This window comes from Capricornis sumatraensis, chromosome 9 (assembly GCF_032405125.1).
Source record: "Capricornis sumatraensis isolate serow.1 chromosome 9, serow.2, whole genome shotgun sequence".
NCBI classification, from domain to species: Eukaryota; Metazoa; Chordata; class Mammalia; order Artiodactyla; family Bovidae; genus Capricornis; species Capricornis sumatraensis.
The window spans coordinates 79,887,249-79,912,926 of record NC_091077.1 but is presented as its reverse complement, the minus strand read 5'-3'; the positions used below and the strand labels follow the sequence as shown (position 1 = coordinate 79,912,926).

At 46.1% G+C, this 25,678-nt stretch overlaps 2 protein-coding genes across 3 annotated transcripts in view; both read right to left on the bottom strand.

Moving 5' to 3' along the window:
• RARS1 (arginyl-tRNA synthetase 1) overlaps positions 1–7,307 on the bottom strand; it is a 28,556-nt gene extending 21,249 nt beyond the window's left edge. Inside the window, exons 1-5 of the mRNA XM_068980746.1 lie at positions 7,239–7,307; positions 5,749–5,883; positions 2,633–2,821; positions 1,441–1,549; positions 797–897 (exon numbers count right to left, since the gene is read on the bottom strand). Of these exons, the coding sequence (XP_068836847.1) occupies positions 797–897; positions 1,441–1,549; positions 2,633–2,821; positions 5,749–5,883; positions 7,239–7,283 (579 nt within the window). The 5' untranslated portion in view covers positions 7,284–7,307. The remainder of the gene's footprint in view (positions 1–796; positions 898–1,440; positions 1,550–2,632; positions 2,822–5,748; positions 5,884–7,238) is intronic.
• A 9,544-nt stretch (positions 7,308–16,851) lies between these two features.
• Positions 16,852–25,678, bottom strand: part of WWC1 (WW and C2 domain containing 1) — a 154,030-nt gene continuing 145,203 nt past the window's right edge. Inside the window, exons 20-23 of one of the 2 annotated variants that reach the window (XM_068979817.1) lie at positions 24,097–24,189; positions 21,181–21,414; positions 18,713–18,834; positions 16,852–17,579 (exon numbers count right to left, since the gene is read on the bottom strand). In XM_068979817.1, coding sequence (XP_068835918.1) covers positions 17,513–17,579; positions 18,713–18,834; positions 21,181–21,414; positions 24,097–24,189 — 516 coding nt within the window. In that variant the 3' untranslated portion in view covers positions 16,852–17,512. Of the gene's footprint in view, positions 17,580–18,712; positions 18,835–21,180; positions 21,434–24,096; positions 24,190–25,678 lie in introns of both variants that reach the window. The other variant, XM_068979818.1, reaches the window with a different exon arrangement.

The following is a 25,678-nucleotide window of genomic DNA, read 5'->3' as shown; positions in this document are numbered from 1 at the left end:
ACTCCTTGGAAGGAAAGTTATGACCAACCTAGACAGCATATTCAAAAGCAGAGACATTACTTTGCCGACTAAGGCCCGTCTAGTCAAGGCTATGGTTTTTCCAGTAGTCATGTATGGATGTGAGAGTTGGACTGTGAAGAAGGCTGAGAGCCGAAGATTGGAGGCTTTTGAACTGTGGTGTTGGAGAAGACTCTTGAGAGTCCCTTGGACGGCAAGGAGATCCAACCAGTCCATTCTGAAGGAGATCAGCCCTGGGATTTCTTTGGAAGGAATGATGCTAAAGCTGGAACTCCAGTACTTTGGCCACCTCATCCGAAGAGTTGACTCACTGGAAAAGACTCTGATGCTGGGACGGATCGGGGGCAGGAGGAGAAGGGGACAACAGAGGATGAGATGGCTGGATGGCATCACGGACTCGATGGACGTGAGTCTGAGTGAACTCGGGGAGTTGGTGATGGACAGAGAGGCCTGGCGTGCTGCGATTCATGGGGTCAATTCATGGAGTCGGACACGACTGAGCAACTGAACTGCAGATATGGAGATTGTCTTCCTCCCCACAAATACATCAAAAACACATCTGCATGTGGAGCAACTCCTACGGATCCCCTACTGAACGCTGGCAGAAGATCCCAGACTTCAAAAAGAAAGACCCAGTGGAAAGGTTACTTCACAGCTATGTTCATAATCTCAAAATATGAATGATTAAATCTCAGTATAAAAAGTGAAAGCCATTCTTAGCTACAGCTAATAGAATTCTAATGTATTATGCTATCAATCAAAAAAAATATACATATACCTTTTTGTTCTCTCCAATGGCAGGTATTTTAACACCATTCACCAAGAGATTGGTCAACTGTTGTGATACAAAGCCCTTTCTTAAGTGGATATTAATAAAACCTAAAGAAAAACAGAGAAGAAAAAAAAAAAAATCAGACAGCCTCCAAACTTGAAGATTGCTCACTCCCAAAGGACTTCTCAATTTCACTTATGCTGGCTCCAGAACCCTAGTGTGGCTCTGGTGAAACTCTTCTGGCTTCTAAACCACCTGGGGCCTTGGCTCGAGCCCTCTTATAAGCTCGCTGTTTCCACATCTAGTTTCACCACTTTCCTGAAAGCTTCCTACTGAATGCACAACCCCTTCACTCCCAGCAAACGGTTTAACTCTTCACAGAAAACAAACGATCATTCTGCCACAGAATATCTGCCATCACTTATCTCCTTTTTGCTGAAGAGAAACTGAGCAACAGGGCAATAAAGTAACTCATCCACAACCAGCTGAGTAGGTCTAGTTTAAAACCGCAGTTTCCTAACTCCCAATCCAAGGTGCGTTCATCATCTTGTTCAGTACATGAGTTTTAACCTTATGTTTATATTTAAAATGGTTTTATTTCAAAAGGACTCAGCAATCAATACGACTACTTTAGAGTAATTATAACATACCAGGACCAGCAATTTCAACTTTCTCAATATATTCATTGTCTGGGAGGTGTTTAACAATGTTTTCGGCAATTTCTCTTGGGTTAACTTTCTGTTCCTTGGTTTTAAGCATCTATAAAAAAGAAATGATTGATTACACAACAGGTCTCAGCAAATTCCTAGGAAGCGCATGGCTGACAAAGCGTCAGACTCACCCGACACAAGGCTCATCACAAGGTAGGAGCAGAGCCCAATGCCCTTGTGAAGAGAGAGAGTCAAGCAGCAACAGTGCTGGGGGGAACAGAAAAGTGCCCAACCAAAGGACCTCTTTCCAGAGTGAGCTGCCACAGCTATCTAGAACTTCCTAATGAAGACTTTCGTTATAATGCCCATTTCCAGGATATTTACTTTTCTAATTTTCAAATCATCAAAGTGTGCAATATTCAGATTTGAGTAGTAAATAGCATCCTTATAAACTTAACTCCAGCACAGACACAGAAAAGTTATCTAGAAAAAAATCTGATCTCTTTAGACGAAGCCTTTCTATTCAGCAATGAAAAGAAATCAAAAAAGTCCCAAACAAAGGGCAATAAACTAATAACACATTAGCTATTAAAAACAGGGAACTCCTCTGACTGAATATGAAATACACAAGCCTATCTCAAAGACACAGCTCCATCAAATATTTGATGGGAATGCTGGTGCTAATTAGCCAACTTCTAATCCCTCAACAATAACTCAGTTATCCTGGACACAAAAGGAGAAATGTGCCAAAACAAAACAGTATCAGCTATTTCCTTAAATACTGAGTATATATAATTTAAATATTAAAATTTTACTTTTAAAAAATTAAAAATGCACATTCCCTTTCCTCAAGCTTTTCAGAACTGTGGAAAATGCTTTCACTGAGGATACAACACTCTATTATTTATGTAAATGATAATGATAATTATGGGCTTCCCAGGTGGCTCAGTGGTAAAGCATCTGCCTGCTGATGGTTTGATCCCCGAGTCAGGAAGCTCCCTGGAGAAGGAAATGGTAATGCACTCCAGTATTCTTGCCTAAGAAATCCCATGGGCAGAGGAGCGTGACAGGTTACAGTCCATGAGGTTGCACAAGAGACGGACATGACTGAGCACGCACGCACGTGCACAATGATAACTGTAATGCTTAAGAAAATCAAACCACAAAGAATGCTTTATAATAATATAATTACCTGACAGATGCCCATAGCACTATTACACTGATAGTCCCCAAACTTGGGCTGCTGACTTGGAGTCACTATCAGTGGAGGATTTTCCAAAACTGGATAGGCAGCCTTAATGGCGCAACCAAAGACCTCTTCTAGGCAGCTATTGATGTTAATCATATTCTTGGTTGGTTTGTTCCTTTCTGCTTGAAGACTCTGTAAGAAAAGAATGTAAATGTTAATAAACTTTATACAAAAATTGCCCAAATATTTTAAGAAGCCTTCAAGTATCTTGAAACTGAAAGGTAACACACACTCATAGTGTAACACTCTCATATTTAGGATGTGCTGAGAAGCATTAATAGGACAAGTCTATCCCACAGCATCTAAGACATACATGTAAAAATGCCCATGTACTTTCTTTCTACAGTTATTTAATATAACAGAAGCCAGCAATAGGGAGTAAGGGGCTGATGATTTTCTCAGCTTCCTAAAGCACTGAGAAATATAAAATCAATCCTAAATAACTTCCTATCAAATGATGGAACTGAAAGCTCTATGGACAAAAACAATAAAAACATTTAATCTCTCCATTAAAACGCTGACCCTTTCAAGCATGAAATGAAACAGGTCAAAAATACAGATGGGTAATATTAATGTATCAGAGTAACAGATTGTTTTGTCTTACTGCTAAATAACCCCGTGGTACTTCCTATTTCTCACCTTCTCAGAAGTGGAATACACTCATTTAAGATGGTATATAATTAATTAACTACCTCCATTATTGCACTTTTCATACTTTCTCCAAATTATCTGTCTTTGGACAGGTTTGAAATTTCTCCAAGTACTCTGATTGCAAAGAAAGTGTCTTATTTATGGTTCTATCCTGACAGGTGACAGTCCATGTGGCTGCAGAAGTGTTGGAGACAGCAACTAAGCAACGAGAGTTCTGGAGCCAGCACCGTACCCACCATGCAGATGGTCAAGACGATTGGCGACTACAGATATGCTCCTGAAGAAACACAAATGAACGTGCTGCCTACACACGAACCATGAGTCTCCATCAGCCAAAATGTCGATACGTAACATGAGTGGCAACAATAATGAAAACTATTATTCGGGCAGTACTGAACTGAGTACTCCTGAGTGATTTAAGAGCGGAGTCAAGTGCTTTATTGATGTGCATTACCTTACATCACCTACATAACAAAAATGGAGCTTGTGACTACTATCACCATTTCCTTGTGGGTTAGAGATTAAGTAACTTGCCAAAAACGATAAAGGCAAGAGGCAAAGCCGGGATTCAAGGTGAATACTCTCTTCTCCCTTAAAATGTTAACTTCCATGAGGTGAAGAAATGTTACATATGGTACAAGCATCTTTGCTACAATTCAATATAAGCATTCTGAAACATCACATTATGCAAAACAAACAAACTAAAAAACTCTCCTAAATCAACAGAACTAATAAGAAAATTAGCATCAGGAGATAACTCAAAATCTGTGATTTTGTAACAAGAGCACCATCACATAGCAACCTTAACATTGTCACTGATGAAAAGCTGTACCTGTCATTCTAATAAATACTAATGTAAGACTTAATCTTGGAAAAAAAAGACAGCTCAATGGGAGATTTGTAGAGATGTGGATGGATCTAAGTCTGTCAAACAGAGTGTAGTAAGTCAGAGAGAGAAAAACAAATACTATATATAAAGCATGTATGTGAAATCTAGAAAAATGAACCTAGTTCCAGGGCAGGAATAGATGAGCAGAGGTAGAGAGTGGACCTGCAAGCGTGGGATGGTGAGGGTGGGGTAAGCCGGGAGATCAGGGTCAACGTAAATGCACCTCCATGGGTAAAACAGCTAGTGAGAGCCTGCTGCGCAGCGCAGGGAGCTCAAGTTCTCCATTATGTGCACCAACAACTTACCCTTAACTTGTGTAATGCAGGGGGAAAAGACGGTTTGAGACTTTTTTATCAAATTTCAGAATCTTCACTAACAAGGATTTTTTTTTAAAAGACACTATAATTTAAATTGTAAGATGAAACCAAAGCCCAGAGTACTCACTTTTTGAAGGATATAACACATGTGTTGTGTAGCAGAGGACTGGAGGGGTGGGAAGGAGGTCCCAGAGAGAGGGTGTATGTGTACACATACAGCTGACTCACAGTTGTTGTAAAGGAGAAACTAACACAACGCTATAAAGCAATTATACTCCAACAACAACAACAAAAGAATACACTTCCTTTTGTATCTTTTCCCTCCTAGCTTCCAGCACATACCAGGTATTTAACAGTAGTTTCGACTTGAAATAAATAGAGAAATGAATATAATTAAGTGCAGAATGAATGAGGTAATCAGAAAGGTTGAGATATTTTGGGGACAATTCCCTGGAAATGGAATTTTTTAATTTTAGAAGACTCAAAGCGATTTTAAGCATAAGAGATCACAGTAGGCAATACAAAAAGACTTCATGGCAGTGGGGCAGGCAGAGTCTAAGATGAATAAATAAGAGTAAGCTTTGGAAAAAAGGTATAATGCCAGTGCAGCCTGCCTGAAAGTAGTAGAGAACACACAGAGCAGAACAATCAAGGGAGTGAGGCCATCGCCCAGGATGTGTCATCAGTAGACCTGAAAAGCAGGCCAAGAAATTAAAGCCCCAACGGAAGCAAGCTCAATTTTTTGACAAAATCAATAAACACTGTTAAGATTATGAAGTCATGAAATAACCAATACAACACAAGCTTCATGGGAAAAAATGTACCAAAATACTAACAGGAAAAGAACCTTCCCACAAATATGACACTGTAAAATACAAAAAATAAAACTGTAAAATAACGAACTTAAAGCAGAGAAGGACTGTGGGTGTAGTTAAAAATATTTTGATTTGATATAAGCAATTACTGAAAATTAAGCTGGCTAAACATTAGTATGACGAAAACATTTCAAGGGCCCCAGAGAGAAAACAGCAATTTCTCCATTATCTGCACCAACAACTTACTCCTAACTTGTCTAATGCAGGGAGAAAGGACAGGGTTTAAGTCCTTTTGCCAAATTTCTTTCAGTATCTTCGCTAACAAGGATTTTTAAAAAGACACAATAATTTAAATTGTAGAATGAAACCAAAGCCCAGAGTACTCACTTTTCGAAGGATATTCAGTCGATACTTTAATTTTAAATTTTCTTCCCGCAACTTCTCCAAATCTGCAGAAGCTTCCGAACAGCTGTAGTTTTTCAACCGATCAATTTCAGCAGTCAGAAACTTAATCTCTTTTTCCTAGGAAAGAACAGCCACCTTGGTCCATCATGACTGATAACTCCCAGATGTGATCAACTGAACCATAAACTTACTTCCTCATCTCCCCTCCTCTCCACCTGAGCATGGTAGAGGTGGTAGCAATTAAGGACTTTGCCTTTGATTAAGTTGTGGTTTTTCTCTGAGTTTTTTGATGACATTAGGAATACTATCCTTGGTAAGAAAAAAGTATTTGTATGTGTTGGAGGGGAGGAACAGGAGTGTTAAGCCTGCAATGGGATCACCTTCAGATGGCTTGTTTCTTTGGTTCAAGTCCCTCCGCTTTTGCCTTTTCTGAGACAAAAGGACTTTCCCTTTTTATCCTCTCTTTCCAGTGTCTTAAGTTCTAGACCAGATGTTTTACTCTAATACCCAAAACTAAAGACAGGTCAATTCAAAAGAAATAAAACTACCAAAACAAATAAAGCTACCTAACTAACTGCGTTATTCAAGGAGAGATTCCTCACTTTAAATTTGACTGTTTATCTGGGCATAATTACAGCAAAGACAAAAAACATAGTGTGCCATAAATGAGCATACTGTGTTCCAGGCACAGAGCTCAACACTTTTCATAAATCATCTCCATTCTTATCACAACCCAAAGAGTATACCTATGTCCCCACACTGAAAAAGGCCATATGACTCGAAACAATAAAGAATGTGACAATTTACTTGACCAACTCGTGACGGATTTAGCAAAGCGGTCCCCATCCTCCCACCCTTCCCCACCTGCACCTAGAATGTAAGGAAACTGTCAATTCTCGACAAGCTCTTGCAATTCTTTCCCCACGAATACTGAAAGCAAGAAGCAAACCCCAGCTTGATAATCAGCCCCTGCATGGACTGAGAAGAATCTCAGGATTCCTATGGCACAGTATCATGGAGCGAATGGGGTGCTGAGCTGCAAACAGGGACCAGGGCTCCTGCTCTCCCTCCACTTTGCTCTTTGTGTGTTCCCGCACTTCCCCCGACAGAGCGTGCGTGTTCGGGGAAGGATCAGCACTGGCCGAGGTGGGACTCGACACGCCAGGCTCCAGCCCCACTGTAGGTGCTGGCTTGCGGGTGTCAAAGAGAGGGGGACCCTCCGCCTCGCTGGACGTCACTGTCACCCGGGCCTGGGAACCCAGGGTTCTTCCTCTCCCATCTCTTGGAAAGCGTTCCTGGGGGGGCATTAGCTTCCGAGGCAGCGCAGGCCCGTGTATGGGGACTCCGCTGCCCCTGTCGCAAGGGAGCAGTTCGGTCCCCGCCTCGCTGCCGTTGTTTTGGTGCTGCCCGGGCGGGAGCCGGGCCCTGGGGCCTCCCTTTCAAACCTTGCCATCGGCCCCATGCGGTACTACCTGCTGCAGCAGCCTCGCGGAGCAATGAGCAACTAAGGCGTCCATCCTCGCGTCAGCGTCCTAACCTCCAAGTCGCCGGAAGCGGAAGCAGTAAGCCCCCTCGGAAGCGGAACCCCTCCCCTTCTTTCCCAGCCCCGCCCAGCCACGTTTGGTTGGCTGGGTGTCTTTGCTTCCTCCTCTGCTGCCCCCTGGTGGAATTCGGGAGGAACTGCGAGGAAAATTCGCCGGGAATTTTCTGCCTGGATGAGGGCTGCAGCCTTCAGAGTCTCACGTTGGGAGGACAGCAAAGAATTTGAGGGGAATCCGACCAGAGCTGCTCTGTGCTCAATGGAGTTAGACAGAGGAACTTACTAAAGCCTGCGTTTAAGAAGGGCTTCATTTAACCCTCCGTGAAATGGGTACAGAACCAACAAAATTAATTTCCCCAACAGTATTTATTATGCACATTAATAGGCCATCACTACTGTTCCAGGCGCTGGAACACCATCTGGACAAGTCCGACAAGGTTCCCGCTTTCATGGAGGTTACATTTTAGAGTAAATAGATATACCAGACAAAAAAATAAATAATCTCAGTTTTAATTGCCACGAAGATAATGTGATAGGGTGACTTAGGGAAGGTCTCTCTGAGCGGGTAACATTTGAATTAAAATTTTAAACAGCTAATCGGATTAAGTTCTGAGAAGCCAGAGGCCTTAACTGTCTTGTTCACTTTTCCCAGGAGCCCCAGTGCTTCAAACAGTGGCCCATATAAGAATTTTTAAAATTCATACTCTAGCCTGTAGACTTTTAAAAGTTGACATCTGAAAGCTCTTTCCACAAATTTGAATAGTTGTGATGAACTATTTTCTGGCATGTTGTTTCTTTTATAAGTGCTAATGTATTTTCATCAAAACTGTGGAGCTGTGAATTTAGCTCATCCAATTTATGAAAAATTTCCACTATATTAATTGGCAAAGCTAGTTCTCTTTGCCAAGTCAAATAATTCATATCATTTTTACTTCATTTTTTAAATTTTTAACCCAAACACAAGTGTTAATATATGTTCCTGTGATACCTTTTTACTTCTCTAAGAGAGAAAAATGGATGGAGGGAAGGATGGATGAATTGGTGGATGGTCAAATCAATGGACAGACAGATGTCCACCTTCGAAATAAAGCAGGAAAAAGGGCCATCTTCTAAACAAATTTATTTTGTGCTAAAGGGATTACCCTCAGGGAAAACTCTTGAAGTTGTAGAGAAGTAAAATTTGCCACCTCAAAATGTATCTTTTCGGTGATTATTTAGGCTGATTATTCTTTATGAAATGGAAACTCAGGAAATTTTTCTTTTTATCTCCCCATTAGCTGCCTAAGAAGCTGAGCACCAAAGAATTGATGCTTTTGAACTGTGGTATAGGAGAAGCCTCTGAGAGTCTCTTGGACTGCAAGGAGATCAAACCAGTCTATCTATCCTAAAGGAAATCAGTCCTAAATATTCATTGGAAGGACTGATGCTGAAGCTGAAACTCCAATACTTTGGCCACCTGATGCAAAGAACTGACTCTTTGGAAAAGACCCTGATTCTGGGAAAAATTGAAGGCAGGAGGAGAAGGGAACCACAGAAGATGAGATAGTTGGATGGTGTCACCGACTTGATGGAGATGAGTTTGAGCAAGCTCTGTGAGTTGGTGACGGACAGGGAAGCCTGTTGTGCTGCAGTCCATGGAGTGACAAAGAGTTGGACACAATTGAGTGAATTGAACTGGCTGCCTAAAGAATTTTATTTATTTTTTAAAAAATATTTATTTATTTGGCTGTGCCAGGTCTTGGTTGCAGGATGTGGGATCATTAGATGTGGCCTGTGGGATCTAGTTCTCTGATCAGGGATTGAACCTGGGCCCCCTGCATTGAGAATGTAGTCTTGGCCACTGGACCACCAGAGATGTCCCCAGCTCCCTAAGGAATTTAGATAAAGGGCCTGTTCCTGGCAAGAGCTACCTCCAGCGAACTCTGCAAAGAATATGGGCTAGGTGTGCTGGGGGAAACTTGGCAGGGCCTAGAGATCACAGTCCACACTTATCTCAAATGTTTACTTACCCAACACTTGCTTTCCCACTTCCATGTGAATTGCTTTTCTCTAAACTCTCAAACCATTACTCCCAATAGCCTCTTTTGTCTTCAGCTGAAGGCAGTATTTAAGGTGAGGGTTTGGGCCATTTTGGGAGTTCCTCATTTCTCCTGAGTTTCCCCCGCGTATACATATTATTAAACGTTTCTGTGATTTCTCCTGCTAAACTGTCTCATGTCCATTTAATTCTTAGACCAGCCAGCTCAAAGAACCCAGAAGTGAAGTGAAGTGAAAGTCGCTCAGTCGTGTCCGACTCTTTGCGACCCCACGGACTATACAGTCTGTGGAATTCTCCAGGCCAGAATACTGGAGTGGGGGACTGTTCACTTCTCCAGAGGATCTTCCCAACCCAGAGATCGAACCCAGGTCTCTGCACTGTAGGCGGATTCTTTACCAGCTGAGCCACCGGGGAAACTCAGAGAACCTCGAGGGTAGAGGAAAATCTCTTCCTGACAAAGGATACCTAGCTCAGTTCCTGTTAGTTTACACCCGGGGCAGTGGGAGGAGTGTTACGCCTTTCTCTGTGGAAAGAGAGCTATAAAAAGAGACTCGGATAACTGAATTTGCAAGCAAAAAGTTTTTAGGAAAGAGTGTACGAAAATTAACAATCTGTAAATAGATTCTTCTCATGTGTCCAGGCCCTAACCCCTCTTAGAATGTCTTCCTACACCCTGAATTGCATATGACCCAGTTTGTCACAGGACATTGCTAAAAAACTGTTTCTTAAATGTAATGAATAGGAGGGTTGTGAACAAAAAATGTTTCCTGCCATATCAGTAAGCAAAGAATGTTGCAGCTGCCATCACAGGACAGCCACCCTGGACAGTGAACCCTGAGGGGACTCAGGATGCAGGGGACACAGGTTCTGTTCCTGGTCAGGGAACTAGGATCGGAGATGCTGTGGGGGCAACTAAGCCCACATGCCACAGTGAAGATGCGGTGCGACCAAAAAAAAAGTTTAAATAAAACCTAAAAACTGGACTTCCCTGCTGGTGTAATTGGATAAGAATCTGCCTGCCAATTCAAGGGGCATGGGTTCGATCCCTGGTCCAGGAAGATTTCACAGTCCGCAGAGGAGCTAAGCCCGAGGGCCACAACGCCGGAGCCCTGTGCTGCATCTACTGGAGCGCGCGCCAAGAGCCTGCGCTGCGGAACAAGAGCAGCCGCCACAGTGGGAAGCCTGCCCTCCACAGCCAACAGCAGCCCTCGCTTTCTGCAACTAGAGAAAGCCCGCATGCCACATGCAACCAGGGAAAGCCCGCGTGCCGTATGCAACCAGCGAAGGCCCGCGTGCCGCATGCAACCAGCGAAGGCCCGCGTGCCGGTTGTTTTTTTTTCCTTCAGTCAGCAGGCTTCTAGACAGAGAGAATAGCAAATGCAAATGGCCTCGGACAGGAACTAGGTTTAAAGCAGAAAGAGGGATTTGGGTGTGAGCGGATATGGAAAGATTGGCAAAACCAAACCACAGAGGAATTTGTAAGTGAAGGCGATGGGGGTGGGGGCCGGTTTCATTTAGTTCTAAGCAGAGTGTGAACCATTGGATGGGGTAGAAGAAAAATCAGATTTCTGTCTTTCAAAAGGAAGTTGAGCTGTTACAGGGTGAATTATATTCTCTCCCCAATCCATATGTCAAAGGCCTGACCCCTTAGTACCTCAGAATGTGGCTATATCTGGAGGTAGGGCCTTTACTTCCCTTGTAGCTCAATTGGTCAAGTCTGCCTGCAATGCAGGAGACCCAGGTTCCATCCCTGGGTCGAGAAGATCCCCTGCAGAAGTTAATGACAACCCACTGCTGTATTCTTGCCTGGAGAATCCCAAGGACAGAGGAGCCTGGTGGGCTACAGTCCATGGGGTCCCAAGAGTCAGATACGACTTAGTGGCTAAACCACCACCAGGGCTTTTACAGAGGGAATTAATTTAAATGAGGTCATGAGCGTGGGGCCTAATCCAATATGTTCGGTGTCCTTGTAAGACAGGACACACACACACACACACAGAAGGAAGACTGTGTACAGACACATGAGAAGACTGCCATCTATAAGTCAAGGGGCGTGGCCTCAGAAATAATCATCCTTGCCTGCAGACCCTTTGGTTTCAGACTTCCAGCCTTCAGGACGGAGAAGGCAGTGGCACCCCACTCCAGTACTCTTGCCTGGAAAATCCCATGGACAGAGGAGCCTGTTGGGCTGCAGTCCATGAGGTCGCGAAGAGTTGGACATGACTAAGCGACTTCACTTTCACTTTTCACTTTCATGCATTGGAGAAGGCAATGGCAACCCACTCTGGTGTTCTTGCCTGGAGAATCCCAGGGACGGGGTAGCCTGGTGGGCTGCCGTCTGTGGGGTCGCACAGAGTCAGACACGACTGAAGCAACTTAGCAGCAGTAGCAGCAGCAGCAGCCTTCAGGACTGTGAGAAAATAAACTGTTGGTGAAGCTCCCTCACTGCCCACCTCCTCCCAGTCTTTGACAGACCCTTATGGCATCATTAGCAAACTAATACAGAAGGTTTGCAAGTGATCCTGGTGAGGGATAATGAACCAAAGTTGTAACAGGGAAAAATAAAATGGATAGATTCACGATACACTTTGGAGGTAGAACTGATGGAACTTGCTCTCAGACTAGGAATCCAAAAATAAAGACATGGGGAATGAGAAATAATGAACTAAGTATGAGCGAAAGAAATGAAGAAGGTAATATAGGGAAGGAAAAGATGATGGGATCTTTGAATTTTCCTTCCCGGAACAAAAGTTTAATGACCCAACATACTTTGTTTCCATAGTGAATAATATTTACTTCAACCATCGCACTGTAAATGCTGTTAACAGTTCTTAATTTTCAAATCAACTCATAATAGGAAGCTGGATGATCATTGCAGAGGAGCATGTAAATGGGACTGTCTGTTTTAAACTACATAAAAAATAACCATGTAACTAACAAAAATTAGGTGTTGCTAAGGAGAAAGGGAAATATGCGGCAGAATCTCCTCATCTTTATGGCAGGGAGGGGACAGCTCTTGCCTGCAGATGATGAACAGGGAATAAAGGTCAATTATTTAAGTGGAAACCACCTGATTAAGTTATTAATTGTAGATTCCAGAGGGTAGGGTGTCTTCTTTTATATCTTTCTGTAGCATTTGAGGTTTTTTTTTTTTAATACCTATAATTATATAGTAACTGAAAACAAATTCTAAAGTGAAAAAAATCAGGCACCAAGCATACTGAAACTCTAGGGGGGCAGGCACTCTTTCTTAGCCTCCAGCTCCCAGCGAGGACTGCCCCAAGCACAGAGTGAGTGACTTCTGAAAAGGAGAGGAGGTGACCAAGACAAAGTTCTGACCCAGCAGGAGGTGAAAGCCTCTTCCTGTCTTCCCCCTGTTGTCAGAGAGATGGTGGGGAAGCCATCGAGGGCCCCAGGGTCCCTGGCCCTCACCATTCCCACCTGTACAGCACCTGGGCCCAGTGTCACACCAGCCTTAAGCCAATAGGAAGGCATCTTACTGTGTGAAAAAGCAAGGGGTTGGCAATAACATAAATATCCATCAATTAATTCCAGTTATTTATTTCATTTAGTGGAATGCTTATATGGTTGTTGAAAAGTAGCTTACAGATACCTAGCACCATTCTAGACATATTGACTCAATCACTGTCAGATAAGTTTCTTTGTTGATTATGTGATTTTTAAAATTTATTTTTTTTGGCAATGCCACAAGGCTTGCAGGAATTTAGCTCCCTGTCCGGGATTCGACCACTGCCCTCGACAGTGAAAACACAGAATCCTAACCACTGGACTGCCAGGGAATTTCCTAAGATAGGAAATTAAATTAAATCAATCTTTAAATCGATTTCTTTCTGAACTTAAATCCTTGCTTATCCTCATCCTCAGGAGTAGTAGCTGTGAATTCATGAGTTCAATAGCCAAGTTAAAATAAACGTATGATTATAATTATACAAAATCCACCGAGGTACCCTCTAACAGTACTTCCTGTACTTTGCTTTGGAAAACTCTGCATGAAATCATTGGTTATCAAGACAGCCTGTCAAAAGGTCAAAAACCCCTGAAAAAACAAACAAAACTCAAAAAATCCCCAACAAACAAAGGCTCTGCCATCTGTCAGGACTGCTCTGGCCCTGGGTGCACAAGACAGGCCTGATGCCTGCTCCTAGGTGTCCAATACCGTCATGATCACAGATTCAAAACCAAAACATGAACTACGTAAATGCAAGTGGTAAAAACTTTTATAATGTTAAGCTGAGGTCATTTTGTTACTTCTGATTAGCTTCATGTATATTTATGGTTGGGAAGTCTTATAAATATATGACTCACCATGTTCTCCTAGATAAATCTAAAACCAGTCCCAAGGGCCCTGGGAGAAGCCTTACTGGTGGTGTAGGACAAATTTCTACTGTGAGTTATTCCCAGGAGCATCTAGAATATAGTAAGAATATAATTTCTACTAGAATATAACAAGTTCCCTACCATTCATTAATGACCGAATTCTGTTCAGTGCCTATAATGTATTACTTCCTTGATCTTCAGGCCACCTAATGAAGCCAGCAAACATACTGAGAAGAAATGACTGAGAGGCACTTTTACAGTTTTACATGGAGCATTTGAAAAATGCAGGCAACAAGACATGGAGCCTCAGTGTCCATCAACACAGGAATGGATAAAGAAAATGTGGTACATACTTACAACAAAATACTAGTTAGCCATAAAAAGAATGAAATAATGCCATTTGTGGCAACATGGATGATTATCATACTAAGTGAAGTCAGACAGACAAATACGTTATCACTTATATGTAGAATCTAACAAATGATACAAATAAACTTATTTACCAAACAAAAACAGACTCACAGATGTAGAGAATGAACTTATGGTTTCCAGGCAGTCAAGGATTGGGGGGAAGGGACAATTAGGGAGTTTGGGATCAATGCGTACACACTGCTATATTTAAAATGGATATAACCAACAAGGACCTCCTGTAGAGCACAGTGAACCCTGCTCAACATTATGTGGCAGTCTGGATGGGAGGGGAGTTCAGGGGAGAGTGGGTACATGTATATGTATGGCAGAGCCCCTTTGCTGTCCACCTGCAACTATCAAAACATTGTTAATCAAGTACACTCCAATATAAACTAAAAAGTTAAAAAGATAAGAATATAGGCGGTAATTTACCTACCGATACTCTCATACTCTTCTGAAAGACTGAATGGAAAAGAGAGTAATTAGATGCTGTAAAAGCAAGGACTTGGCAATAACATAAATGTCCCTCAATTCATTTGAACAAGCAACGGAATACTATGTGGTTGTTAAAAAGAACGAAATGGCTAACAGATATCGTCCTAAGTGAGAAGAGGCAAGGCTTAAAATAGTCTGGTTAGTATGCCCTTTCAGGTGGGAAAAAAAAGAACACATGTGTAAGATTGTATATGCATTGCCTATCTCTGGAAAGACAGGAAAAACTGCAATATAGGATGCCTTCAGGGAGGGAACTAGCTGGTGGGGACAGAAATGTGAAGAAGACTTGTCATTGTAGTGAGGAGTCTTAAGAGTACACTCTAGGTTTAATCCCAGCTATACCACTTACCAGCTGTGTGATGTTGGGCAAGTAACTTAAGCTGGAATGATCTAAAATAGTAATGATCATGATACTATCTACCTGATAGGGCTACTGTAAAGATAAATGAGTTACAAATAAGTAAAGCTTCAGGACCATGCCAACACCTATAGAAGTGGAAGGGTGTGCTGCCATAGTACTTGAGTGCCCTTTGGACTTTGCTGGACTCAGTCCTGTCCCACTCTTTGCAGCCCCATGGACTGTAGCCTGCCAGGTTCCTCTTTGCATGGGATTCTCGGGGCAAGAATACTGGAGTGGGTTGCCATGCTCTCCTCTGAGGTATCTTCCCAATCCAGGGATTGAACCCAGGTCTCCTGCATTGCAGGCAGATTCTCAACCATCTGAGCCACCAGAAAGGTTCCTCCTACATAAGGAATAATACACAAGGAACAGCCAGGTAAGGAATGTAGTAAGGAGGTGGGGGAGAGTCTCTGCAGTCAAGAAGGGGGAGGGCTCTCTACTCTATCACCTCTCTAGCAGTGGTCCTCAGTGGCCTGGAGAGGGTCACTCCTATTACTGTCCCCTGCGTGACTTTCTGCTAGAGGGTGGGGCTGTGCCACTTTACCTCTGTCTCATCCACATGAGGCCAGTGGGTCCCTCGAACTGTACTGTGTGTAAGACTGACGTGGGGATGTGGATAAAAGCAGGTCTCTGGGCCATCCAGAGATGGCTGAGAGAGGGGTCCAGGCGTCTGTATTTTCTTTAATTATTATGTATTATCTTTGGCTGCTCTGGGCCTTTATTGCTGCACAGGTCTTCTCTAATTGCAGTGAGCTAGGGCTACTCTTTCGGAGAAGGCAAACCCAAAGTACTGGCAACCCACTCCAGTACTCTTGCCTGGAAAATCCCATGGATGGAGGAGCCTGGTAGGCTGCAGTCCGTGGGGTCGCGAAGAGTCGGACATGACTGAGCGACTTCACTTTCACGCATTGGAGAAGGAAATGGCAGCCGACTCCAGTGTTCTTGCCTGGAGAATCTCAGGGACGGGGGAGCCTGAAGGGCTGCTGTCTATGGGGTCGCACAGAGTCGGACACGACTGAAGCGACTTAGCAGCAGCAGCAGCAGTGCAGGGCTGCTCTTCACTGTGGTACGCAGGCTTCTCAGAGCGGTGGTTTCTCTTGTGGACCACGGGCTCTGGGCAAATAGGTTTTAGTAGCTGTGGAGCTCGGGCTTAGTTGCCCCAAGGAATGTGGGATCTTCCTGGACCAGGGATCGAACCCATGGCCCCTGCCTTGGCAGATGGATTCTTAACCGCTGGACCACCAGGGAAGACCTCTGTATTTTTAAAATATATTTGTTTACTTATTTGGCTGTGTCAGTTCTTAGTTGCAGCATGAGGGATCTTCATTGTCTCGTGAGAGGTCTTTTGTTGAGGTGCATGGGTTCTCCAACTGGCAGCACCTGGGTTCAGTAGTTATGGCACGTGGGTTTAGTTGCTCTGAGGGATGGGATGGAACCGGCGTCCCCTGCATTGCAAGGTGGATTCATAAGCACTGGACCCCCAGGGAAGTCTGCTGGCCCAAGATTCTGGTGCGGCTGGTAGTGAGACCTACTCTGAAGACAGCTGCAGTGCTCACTTCAGAGGAAGGAAGGAGGAAGAGATTCTGTGACTTGAGTGTTGAAGTCACACATGTTGATGTCTGCAGCAGTCCCTGCTCAGCAGACATTTGCTTCTTTAATGAGCACATGAGCGAACAAAAAGGAAAAAAAAAACACAACTTTCCTGGCCTGGGGATGGGTTGGGAGGGAATGAGTGGGAAGTGGAGATTCAAAAACCAGGGGAACACTGATGAAGGGAGGGGTAGGGGAGAAAAAGCGAGTGAGGACGTTTGTTCAGAAAGGCCACTTTATTGATGGAGATGAAACTGAAGGGTGTTCTCCACAGCCCTCCCTCACTCGTGTCAGTGGCTTCACTGGGCATGAGACCAGCGTGGGCAGGCCCATCACCAGCCAGCCCCACGCTGCCCGCTCCACGTCAGGCGGCCACATAAAAACACATCACAGCTCGTGAAGATTCACGGACGCACCTCAGAATCCCTGCACAGTTCCCGTGCATCTTTTTAAAAACATTGTACAAAATACGTTAAGTAGGAAAGGTCAGCTGTGCTGTGACACCTTCAGGACATCCTTTGAGGATTACTGTCCCTCAAACATTACTTCTTATTGCAGTGAAACCTCTAGTAGGTAGATCTGTACAAAAAAAAATCTAAACAACTTTAAGAAGAGCAGCAACTTAATACTGCTTTAGTTCATTTAAATTTTCTTTCTCAAAAATACATTCCTAAATATACAAACTATACAATCTTGTCATTGTAATGCTGGTTTTTTTTGTGTTGTTTTTTTTTTGTCTTTTGTCTTTTTTTTGTTTTTTTGTTTTTTTAATAATAATAGAACCCAAACTAAAAAATTCTGTTTATCTTCAAATGGACAAGAGTGCTAGAGGACTCGTGACTTGGTACCTTCATATAACACCACATAAATAACTTTAGCCACAGTCCAGGTTCACAGCGTGATCAGTGGGACAAAACAAATACTTTTCTGGCGATTAGACGTCATCTGCAGAGAGGGTCGGGATATTCATCCGAGGCCGCGTGAAAAATGCCATCTTCTCCCTGTAAAAAAGGCCATTCCTTTATGGATTTCTCTTTCCTTTTTTTCCATCCACACCATGAGGCACGTGGAATCTTAGTTCCCTGACCAGGTATTGAATCCATGGCCCCTGCAGTGGGAGTGTGGACTTTTAACCACTGGACCACCGGGGAAGTCCCAGGCCATCCCTTTAGAGCAGGGCTTTTCAACCTCACTTCATAGATATTATGGGCGGGATAATTTCTTCATTATGGGGCTAATCCTGTGCAGGTAGGGTCTTTAGTAGCATCCCTGGCCTCTACCCACAAAACATCAGAAGCATCTCTGCCAGCCCTCCTCTGGTTCTGACAATCAAAAATGTCCCTAGACACTGCCAAATACCCTCCCCGGAGGCTCAAGTCACCCCTGGCCGAGAATCTCTGCCTTGGGGGAACCTCAGCAGGAACAACCACCTCCAGTTCCAATCAGGGGCCTCTGAAGTCTCAAAGGGCCCTTGGCCATTTCCACTGGTGGTCTGTTTTAGATTCTCTGCTGATTAAGAATAAAAAGATGTCCAAGTGTGGTTAGACAAATGACAGTATATTTTACATCTTTAAATTCCTCAAAGGGATGCATTTTAGCACATACACAAACATGAATACCTTTTCCGAGAGGAGAGCACAAACCTAAATGCAAAACCCTCTGCGAACGGGGAGGCCCAGGACATGCCTGGGTCCGAGGGTGACAAGAAGAAATCTCCCCAAGATCCCGGCAGGTGGCAGGCAGTGCTAGGGAGGCCCAGCAAGCATTTTCCACTGCCAGGCTGATTTATCCCTCGGCCAATCCTCCGCAGTTACTGGTGATGGGAATGCTAAGAGGAAAGGCCGGAGCAGGTGGCTCACCCATTAAACAAAGGGATCTAACAAATTAGGTCGAGTTGTGTGGGGACCGATGACGACAGCCGGGGGCGGGGAGCACCACGGGGCTCACAGATCACAGGGGAAGACTCGGCAGAGGACGAACATCTGCTACAGAGGGCTGGGGCTCTGCTACAGAGGGCTGGGGCTCTGCTACAGCAGGGAGTACGGACAGGGAGCATCGAGATGAAGAGGAGGCCGAGGCTGGGAGGGCAGGGTGGGAAGGGAAAGGCCGGCTGCCCAGGCGCCCACTTGCTGACCTGAAAGACTGCACCTCCGGGGGCTCCTTACAGCTCTGGCCTCGAAGCCTGTGCACGTCCTTGGCGGCCGACCTCATCATCTTGTCTGTCTGAAGCTCTCCCTTGTGCTCTGCTCGGTCCATCTGGAGGGCAGAATGAGGTAGTAGAGAGTACTTAGGGTCCCTAGAAGGGGGTCAGCCATGGAGACCCTTCTAGCATAAATGAGGAGTCTACTGTGGTTAAAAGGTTTGAGGGTCACCGGATAGGCACCATGATGCTTCCTGTTCCTCTTTATTGTGAATGATGATGAGGGGAAGTGATCCCAACATGTGTCAGACAGGATAGGTTTTCAGGGCCAGGGAACTGAATACCTACGTGCACCTGTCAGAAGTAAGGCGGCAAGGGCTAGCTGGTAAAATGCGTGTCACCTCACTGCTCCTCGGGGCCACTTAGGAAGGCAGGCTTTATAATAATCTATATTACAGCTGCGGAAACGAAGCCTCAGGCATGTTAGAAAACTGCTTTAACGGCAAACAACTAAGAAATCGTAGAAACCCAATTTCGAATCATGCAATTATGGTCAAGGGTTTGAGGAACAATACATCCTTCCCTCCTGACACAAACCTAAGGAAGCACTTTAGAGAACAAACCAGAGAGCCCTCAAATATCTATGTTCTACATACTTGAAAACATAGCATGAAGACAGTATTTTGGTTAATGAAGCTATACCATTTAAATGATTCTTTAACAGAATCATCATCAGATAGTCATAGATTTACTATTAAAAAAAAACTATTTGAAAGGTCAGGTTTTCTTGGTAGGTGCTTTCTTAAGGCAGGACAGATATATACTTGTTTGCTTACCTCTTTTTGCCTTGGCTACTAGCAAGCTCTAAGATAAATGTAATAGACAGCTACCATTAGAGACGTATTTAGTTCCTTCTCTTCCTTAAAACTTTCTCTAATTTTCTATTTTCTCTTAATGCTGTTATTATAACTCTGATATAATAAACAAGAAAGAAAGAAATGTTTGGGGAACTTCTGATTTACTAGAGTCAATTTGAGGCTCCCACAAGTCCAGACCTAGGAAGCCCAGCACCGCCTCCTGCTTTATGTTATCACCTTAATTGAGAGTCGGAATTTTAGCTAATGGCCCTCCCAACAATGCAGTGAGGCACCCTCTGGAAGGTACTCTTGCATTGCTTGGCTGTGTTCAGAGAAAAGTAGCAAAAGCTTGTCATTTCTGCCATGGACAGCCATCCTGGCAGGTATGAAAGGAGTGAGTCAGAGATGGCCTCTGTGTGTTAACCCTATGGTGTTTTATTTCTTCACCACAGTCTGGGATCTGTTAGCTAAGAGCCCACTGGTGTCAAAGACAAATTTTTACCCATCCAATTGTTTTAAATGAAGCTCAAATAGCAGTTTGGTTTTTGTTTTTTTTTTTTTAGCCTTTTAGAGCCTGCCTGTTACCTATACCCCCTAAAAGTGCACCCAACATCTGCTAGTCTAGATGTGCTAAACCCCAGGACTATAAAAGACTCCAAACTCCTGCTGCTTTGTTCTCCAACCCAAGACTTCGCATGGTGCTCCAAGTCACATCATCTCCAAGTCTAGGTCCCCTCTCCAGCACCCTTTTTCCCTGGGAGTTCGCCTGGCCTCCTCCCCTTTAGGTCAGTCAGTTCAGTTCAGTCGCTGGGTTGTGTCCGACTCTTTGCGACCCCATGAATCACAGCACGCCAGGCCTCCCTGTCCATCACCAACTCCTGGAGTTCCCTCTAGGTAGTGGAGCCAAAACAGCTGCCTTTGGAGGCTGGGGGTGGGGGCGTCTCATGTAGTGTGAGACCTTCCCAAATACACACGTGTGAAAGCAGCAGCCACCCAAATTCAACTCATCGTATGCTCTGGCCCCTTTGTGGTTGTATCTTTTTTCTTGAGCAACGCTGAGATCTCCCCAGCTCACTACGCTACGGATGAGACGCCAGCAGGCTTGTATCCTCAGGCGTCTTCATCAGGATAAAACCCGGCCAGGACCCACTCCTCTCCCCTTTGGAGAAACGTGCTCTGTGGGACTGGGTAGGCAGGCACGAGGGCAGGTCAGCGTTTTTATTTACTCTGTGCAAGTGTGTGCCCCAGCGTAGATAAAGTGCCCCCCAATATGCCTGATGAAGGACCAGCTGCTGGAATAAACGTGCGAGTAATAAGGGCTTGCACACATACACGGGAATGCAGCAAAAGGACCTGGCAGCAGTAAACAGTGAATCAAGTTTCCTGGGGGAGGGATTGCTGGCTTCCTTTGGCTGATGAGCTTGAGGGGCTCTGGGAGCACTCTCAGTGAGTCACAGAACTGCAGGACCCATTCAGGGCCCTCGCCGCCCTCTCAGTGAGTCACAGAACTGCAGGACCCATTCAGGGCCCTCGCCGCCCTCCCTTGCAACGGCCCTGTGTTCCCGCGGTTCGCTACGCCCTGTGTTCCCGCGGTTCGCCACCCACCCGCTTCTCCAGCATCCTCAGCAGCACGCGGAAGCGCTCGTCCTCCCGCACCCACTGCGGCAGCTCCTTCTCCCCGTGGCTCTTGGCTTGTTCCAGCTGCTCCTTGAGCTCCTTCAGCACCGAGATCTCCTGAGTCAGCTGGCTGTGCCAGGTCCTGGTGGCCTGCAGGTCTAATTCGAGGTCCAGCGAGGTGCGTGGCAGGCGCTCAGCGCGCAGGGATTTAACGGACGAAGGCTGCGGGGGTGGGGATGGTTTGGACCGGTTAGTACAAGGCCAGGTCCACTGACTCTGTGCTCTCCCCTGCTCTGGAGCTCAGCTTATCCTCCTTCATTCATCAGAGGGCTTCCATTCCAAAAGTGAGGCTCGCCCAACCCCTGGGAGCCTGTTTTGATTTTTTCCAGGTCTACCCCTCATATTAGTGAGCATTTTTATATCCCAGGCATGGTGCTGGGTGCTTCACTTCCGTTACCTGAGTTCATTTTCACAACCCTGTGAGGTCCTGGACTGTTATCATGTGCACAGATGAGGCTCCCAGAGGTTAAATCACACACGTTATAAGCAGTGGAGCTGAGATTCCACCCCAAGCAGCTGGCTCCAGATCCCACCCACGCACTCCCTACACGCAGTTGCTTCCCTTACTCTCACTGGCTTCCATCTACTGCCTGAGCTCTGCCTCTTTCTGCGTCAACATATCCAGACAAGTTTCTGAGACTGGATATGGGCCAGAGCAAAGGAAATAGCAACCCACTCCAGTATTCTTGCCTGGAGAATCCCATGGACAGAGGAGCCTGGTGGGCTACAGTCCACGGGGTCACGAAGAGCAGGACATGACTGATGATAGTAAAGGGGCAGCAGAGCTAAGCAAAAGCATCTTCAGGTGAGACCTGGAGTCACCAAGATCACTCAGCTGGATCTCCCGGCCTTGCTCATTTATAAGCACAGACTAGACAACGGTCACCCTAGAAAAGCACAGAACCACTCCATCGAGTGGTTTCCTGTTCCTAAAAGCATGCTGGCCAGCCTGAAGTGAGGACAGGTCTCATAGTTAATGTCTTATGTATTAATTCCATTTAAAAAATCACTTTATTGGGCGTTGGTTTTCTGTTACTGCATAACAAATTATACAAACTAGCAGCTGAATGTAATGCAAACTCACTATCCCACATTTTCAGTGGGTAGGAGTTTAGACAGACCCAGGTTGGCTGAATCCTCTGCTCAGGGTCTCATGAGGCTGAAATCTAGGTTTTGACTGACTGCATCCCTATCCGGGGGTTTGACGAAGGGATGATTTGCAGCCAGGCTCCCTCAGGTCCTGGGTAGAGTTCATTTCCTTGCATTTTCTCACTCAGCCGCTGACCAGGGACTGCTCACAGCTACTAGAGGTCCTCTCAGGCCCTTGCCAGGTGGCCCTCTCCACAACATGCATTGCTCAGGCAGCTAGTGGAGGAAGGTCTGCAGCGTGCAAGAGTCCTGGCCCAGCCTCTGGACACCCCTGTGCCTCAGGACATAGAAAGGACCTGAAGGGAACATGGGCTCAGACCATCTATCAAGGGTCCCCTTTGCAAGGCATCCCCTTGGCTGAGCAGAAGAGGAAGTGAAGAAGCAGGAACTTCTGTGGGGCTTGCCTTGCGGCGGGGGGAAGGGAAGGGGATGTGTGTGTGGTGGTGGTGGGGTTGTAAGACATGCAGGGGTACCGAGTAGGAGCTCCTCAGTGTCATTTCTCCAGGAGTGGATCACGGAACACCTGCTCCAGAATTCTGAGGAGGAGCCTATAAAAATGCTGCTTCCAGGGCCACACCACAGCTGCCTGGATGAGGCGGCCTGGGAGTGTGGCCTGGGAATCTGCATCATCAACAAGCTCCCAAGGTGACTCAGTGCCCCAGGGACTGGAGTGCCAGCCAGCCACAGCAGACGGGGTGGGGGAGGACGACCCCCCTGTCACTTGCAGCCATGCCCACATTCTCCTGCAGCCAGCACCCTCTCCTTTCCCAGAGGGAGCCTCTTCTGCAGTGCCTTCTTGCTCCTGCTGTCTCTGGTTCTTTCTGGAGACTTGTGGGGGCAGGGTACGGCCAGGCACAGGACCACTCCCAAGGCTGGAGGTCAGCAGCAGGCCTGCCGGAGATGCTAAGGGGCTACCCCTATATGCGGCTATCAGCACGCTCTCCTTTCTCTGCGTTTTTGCTTTGCTCTCTCCATTTCTCTTTCTGACATTATGCCTTCTGGGTTTTTTCTAGTTCTGTAAGCTCACCAGAACTGTTGTCAAGTCTGCGCTGAAAGCCCACAGTGGGGAGGGCCCCCTGCCCCTCCTGCAGCCCTGACTAGTGAAAGTCCCTAGCAGGAGTCGGGCCTTGGCCTAAGGCCTCTTGCCAACCCCCATCCTGCAGCCACGCTCTCTGTAAGGAAAGGCCAGGTTGCTCTGCAGGGACAGCTTGGGGCCTCTTCCCTGGGAGTTTCCGGCTGGACTGAGTCCCATTCGCACCTTCTTGCTTCCAGGTCAGCTCTCGGTGGGGAGGCATGGGGGGCAGGGGCACCTGGCCTCTCTTCCCGCAAGGAGGCTGTTGCAAGGGACCTTCAACTGCTCCATCAGTTGGACAACACAGGGAGCAGAGGCCTGCACGAGGCAAGCTCCCACTGGTAGCCGTGACGTCTTGGGTTGATTGGTTCTTCGTGACTCTGATTTCTACACAAGTATGCCCACTCCTGATCTAACTTACTGGTCACAAAAACTATGTTACAGTTACCCCTTGGCATTTTCCCCAGTGCCTACCCAGGCCTTACAGTTCACCAACTTCCATTTGCAAATACCACCATGCTTTCAAGTGCTTTCTTCTAACCAGTGGCTGAGGAGAAACGGTCAGGCGTCAGGGGATGTGCCTGAAGGACATGGGGCTTGGGGAAACAAAGGGACTGTCTTACCCGCTTCATCCGGACGCTGCGCCGCTCCAAGGAATTTCGAACAAAAGGTGGCTTCTTGGACAGGGTGGAGCTGTCGCTATCACTTCGGTTCAGCTGAAAAAAGAAGAGGCGTGGGACACTCATGAAGGTCCGAGTGCATGCAAAAGGCACACTGGGGCCAGGAGGGTGGTGGTCCCCAGCCCAGTCCTTCCTCTCCGTGTTCCCCATGGGGACTGCATGCAGGAGGCAGGTTTCATTTGACCTTCCTTTCCTCTCTGGGTGAGCACTCACTGAGTGGGTCCTCAACAATGCACGCCCCTGTGTGCCAACCACAGGGCCTCATTCATCCTTCCAACAGCCCCATGGGAGAAGACATCGCCACTTTACTAATGAGAAGACAGTGGGTGAGGGGCTACTCGACTCAAGGTTGGAGCTGGTGCAGCCTGGCAGATGACTCCAGGACACACTGCCCCCTGGCCTCCTATGCTAAGGCCTTTTTGCACCAACTCTTTCCTGTCACCCACAAAGCCCACCTTCAGGGCTCGAATGGAGCCCATGTCGAGACTGATACATATATGGGAAGGCAGCCCACAGGCCAGACCTCAGGACTGTATCCTTGGAGAAGATGGGGCAGACAGGTTCTGTGAGGGCTGTGCTGGTTACAGCCCTCTCCTCATCAGAACCCATTCAACCCTGCAGTTATCTGGACTCTCCCTGGAGGGCTAACATTCCTCATCTGTGGCCAGAGATCAGGGCTATGGTCAAGCGGATGCTTTTCTGACAGTTCGTGTCCCCAGCGGGAGGACGGGAGACGGAGGGGAGATGGTGGTCTCTCTCTGGAGTCATATTTCCAGGTCAGTGGGATCGTCACAGGCTGATGCTCCAGGGTCTATTTATTCTGGCAGCTGTCAGCTCACTGAGGTGGGTCTTCTCTGAGAAGCTGTCCACACTGTCATGTTTGTGGTTATTAATAATTATCAGTTATAATGATATTAATAGTCCTGCTACATTGATGAAATAGCTACTGCACTAGGCAGAGTGTCAACCAGAATGAGAAATAGACGACAGTAACAACAGAAGCCACACTGGGACTTCCCTGGCGGTCCAGTGGCTAAGCCTCTGCACTACCAACACGGAGGACCGGGGTTCAATCCTGGGTCAGGGAGCTAGATCCCACGTGCTGCACCTGAGAGTTCACATGCTGCAAGATCCCACACGCCACAACTACAGCCTGGTGCAGCCAGACACAGACAGACAAACAGAGCAACAGCCCTATGGATGGAGCCCCTGATAATTCACAGGCCGCAAGTAAAGATCCCGCACGTCACAACTACAGCCTGCTGCGGCCAGACACAGACAGACAAACAGAGCAACAGCCCTGTGGATGGAGCCCCTATTATGCGCCACGGGCTTTACTGACAGTTTCATTTAATCCTCAAACTATCTTAAGTGAGGGGACTGAGGTCGGGAGAGGTTACCACACTTTTATACACCATAGAGCTGGTAAGCATCAGAACAAGAGTTCAAGGTCCCATCCAAGGCCACGTCCTCTTCAGGATGCATGTAATGCTCAGAGATGAAACTAATATAAAGACAGAGGGGT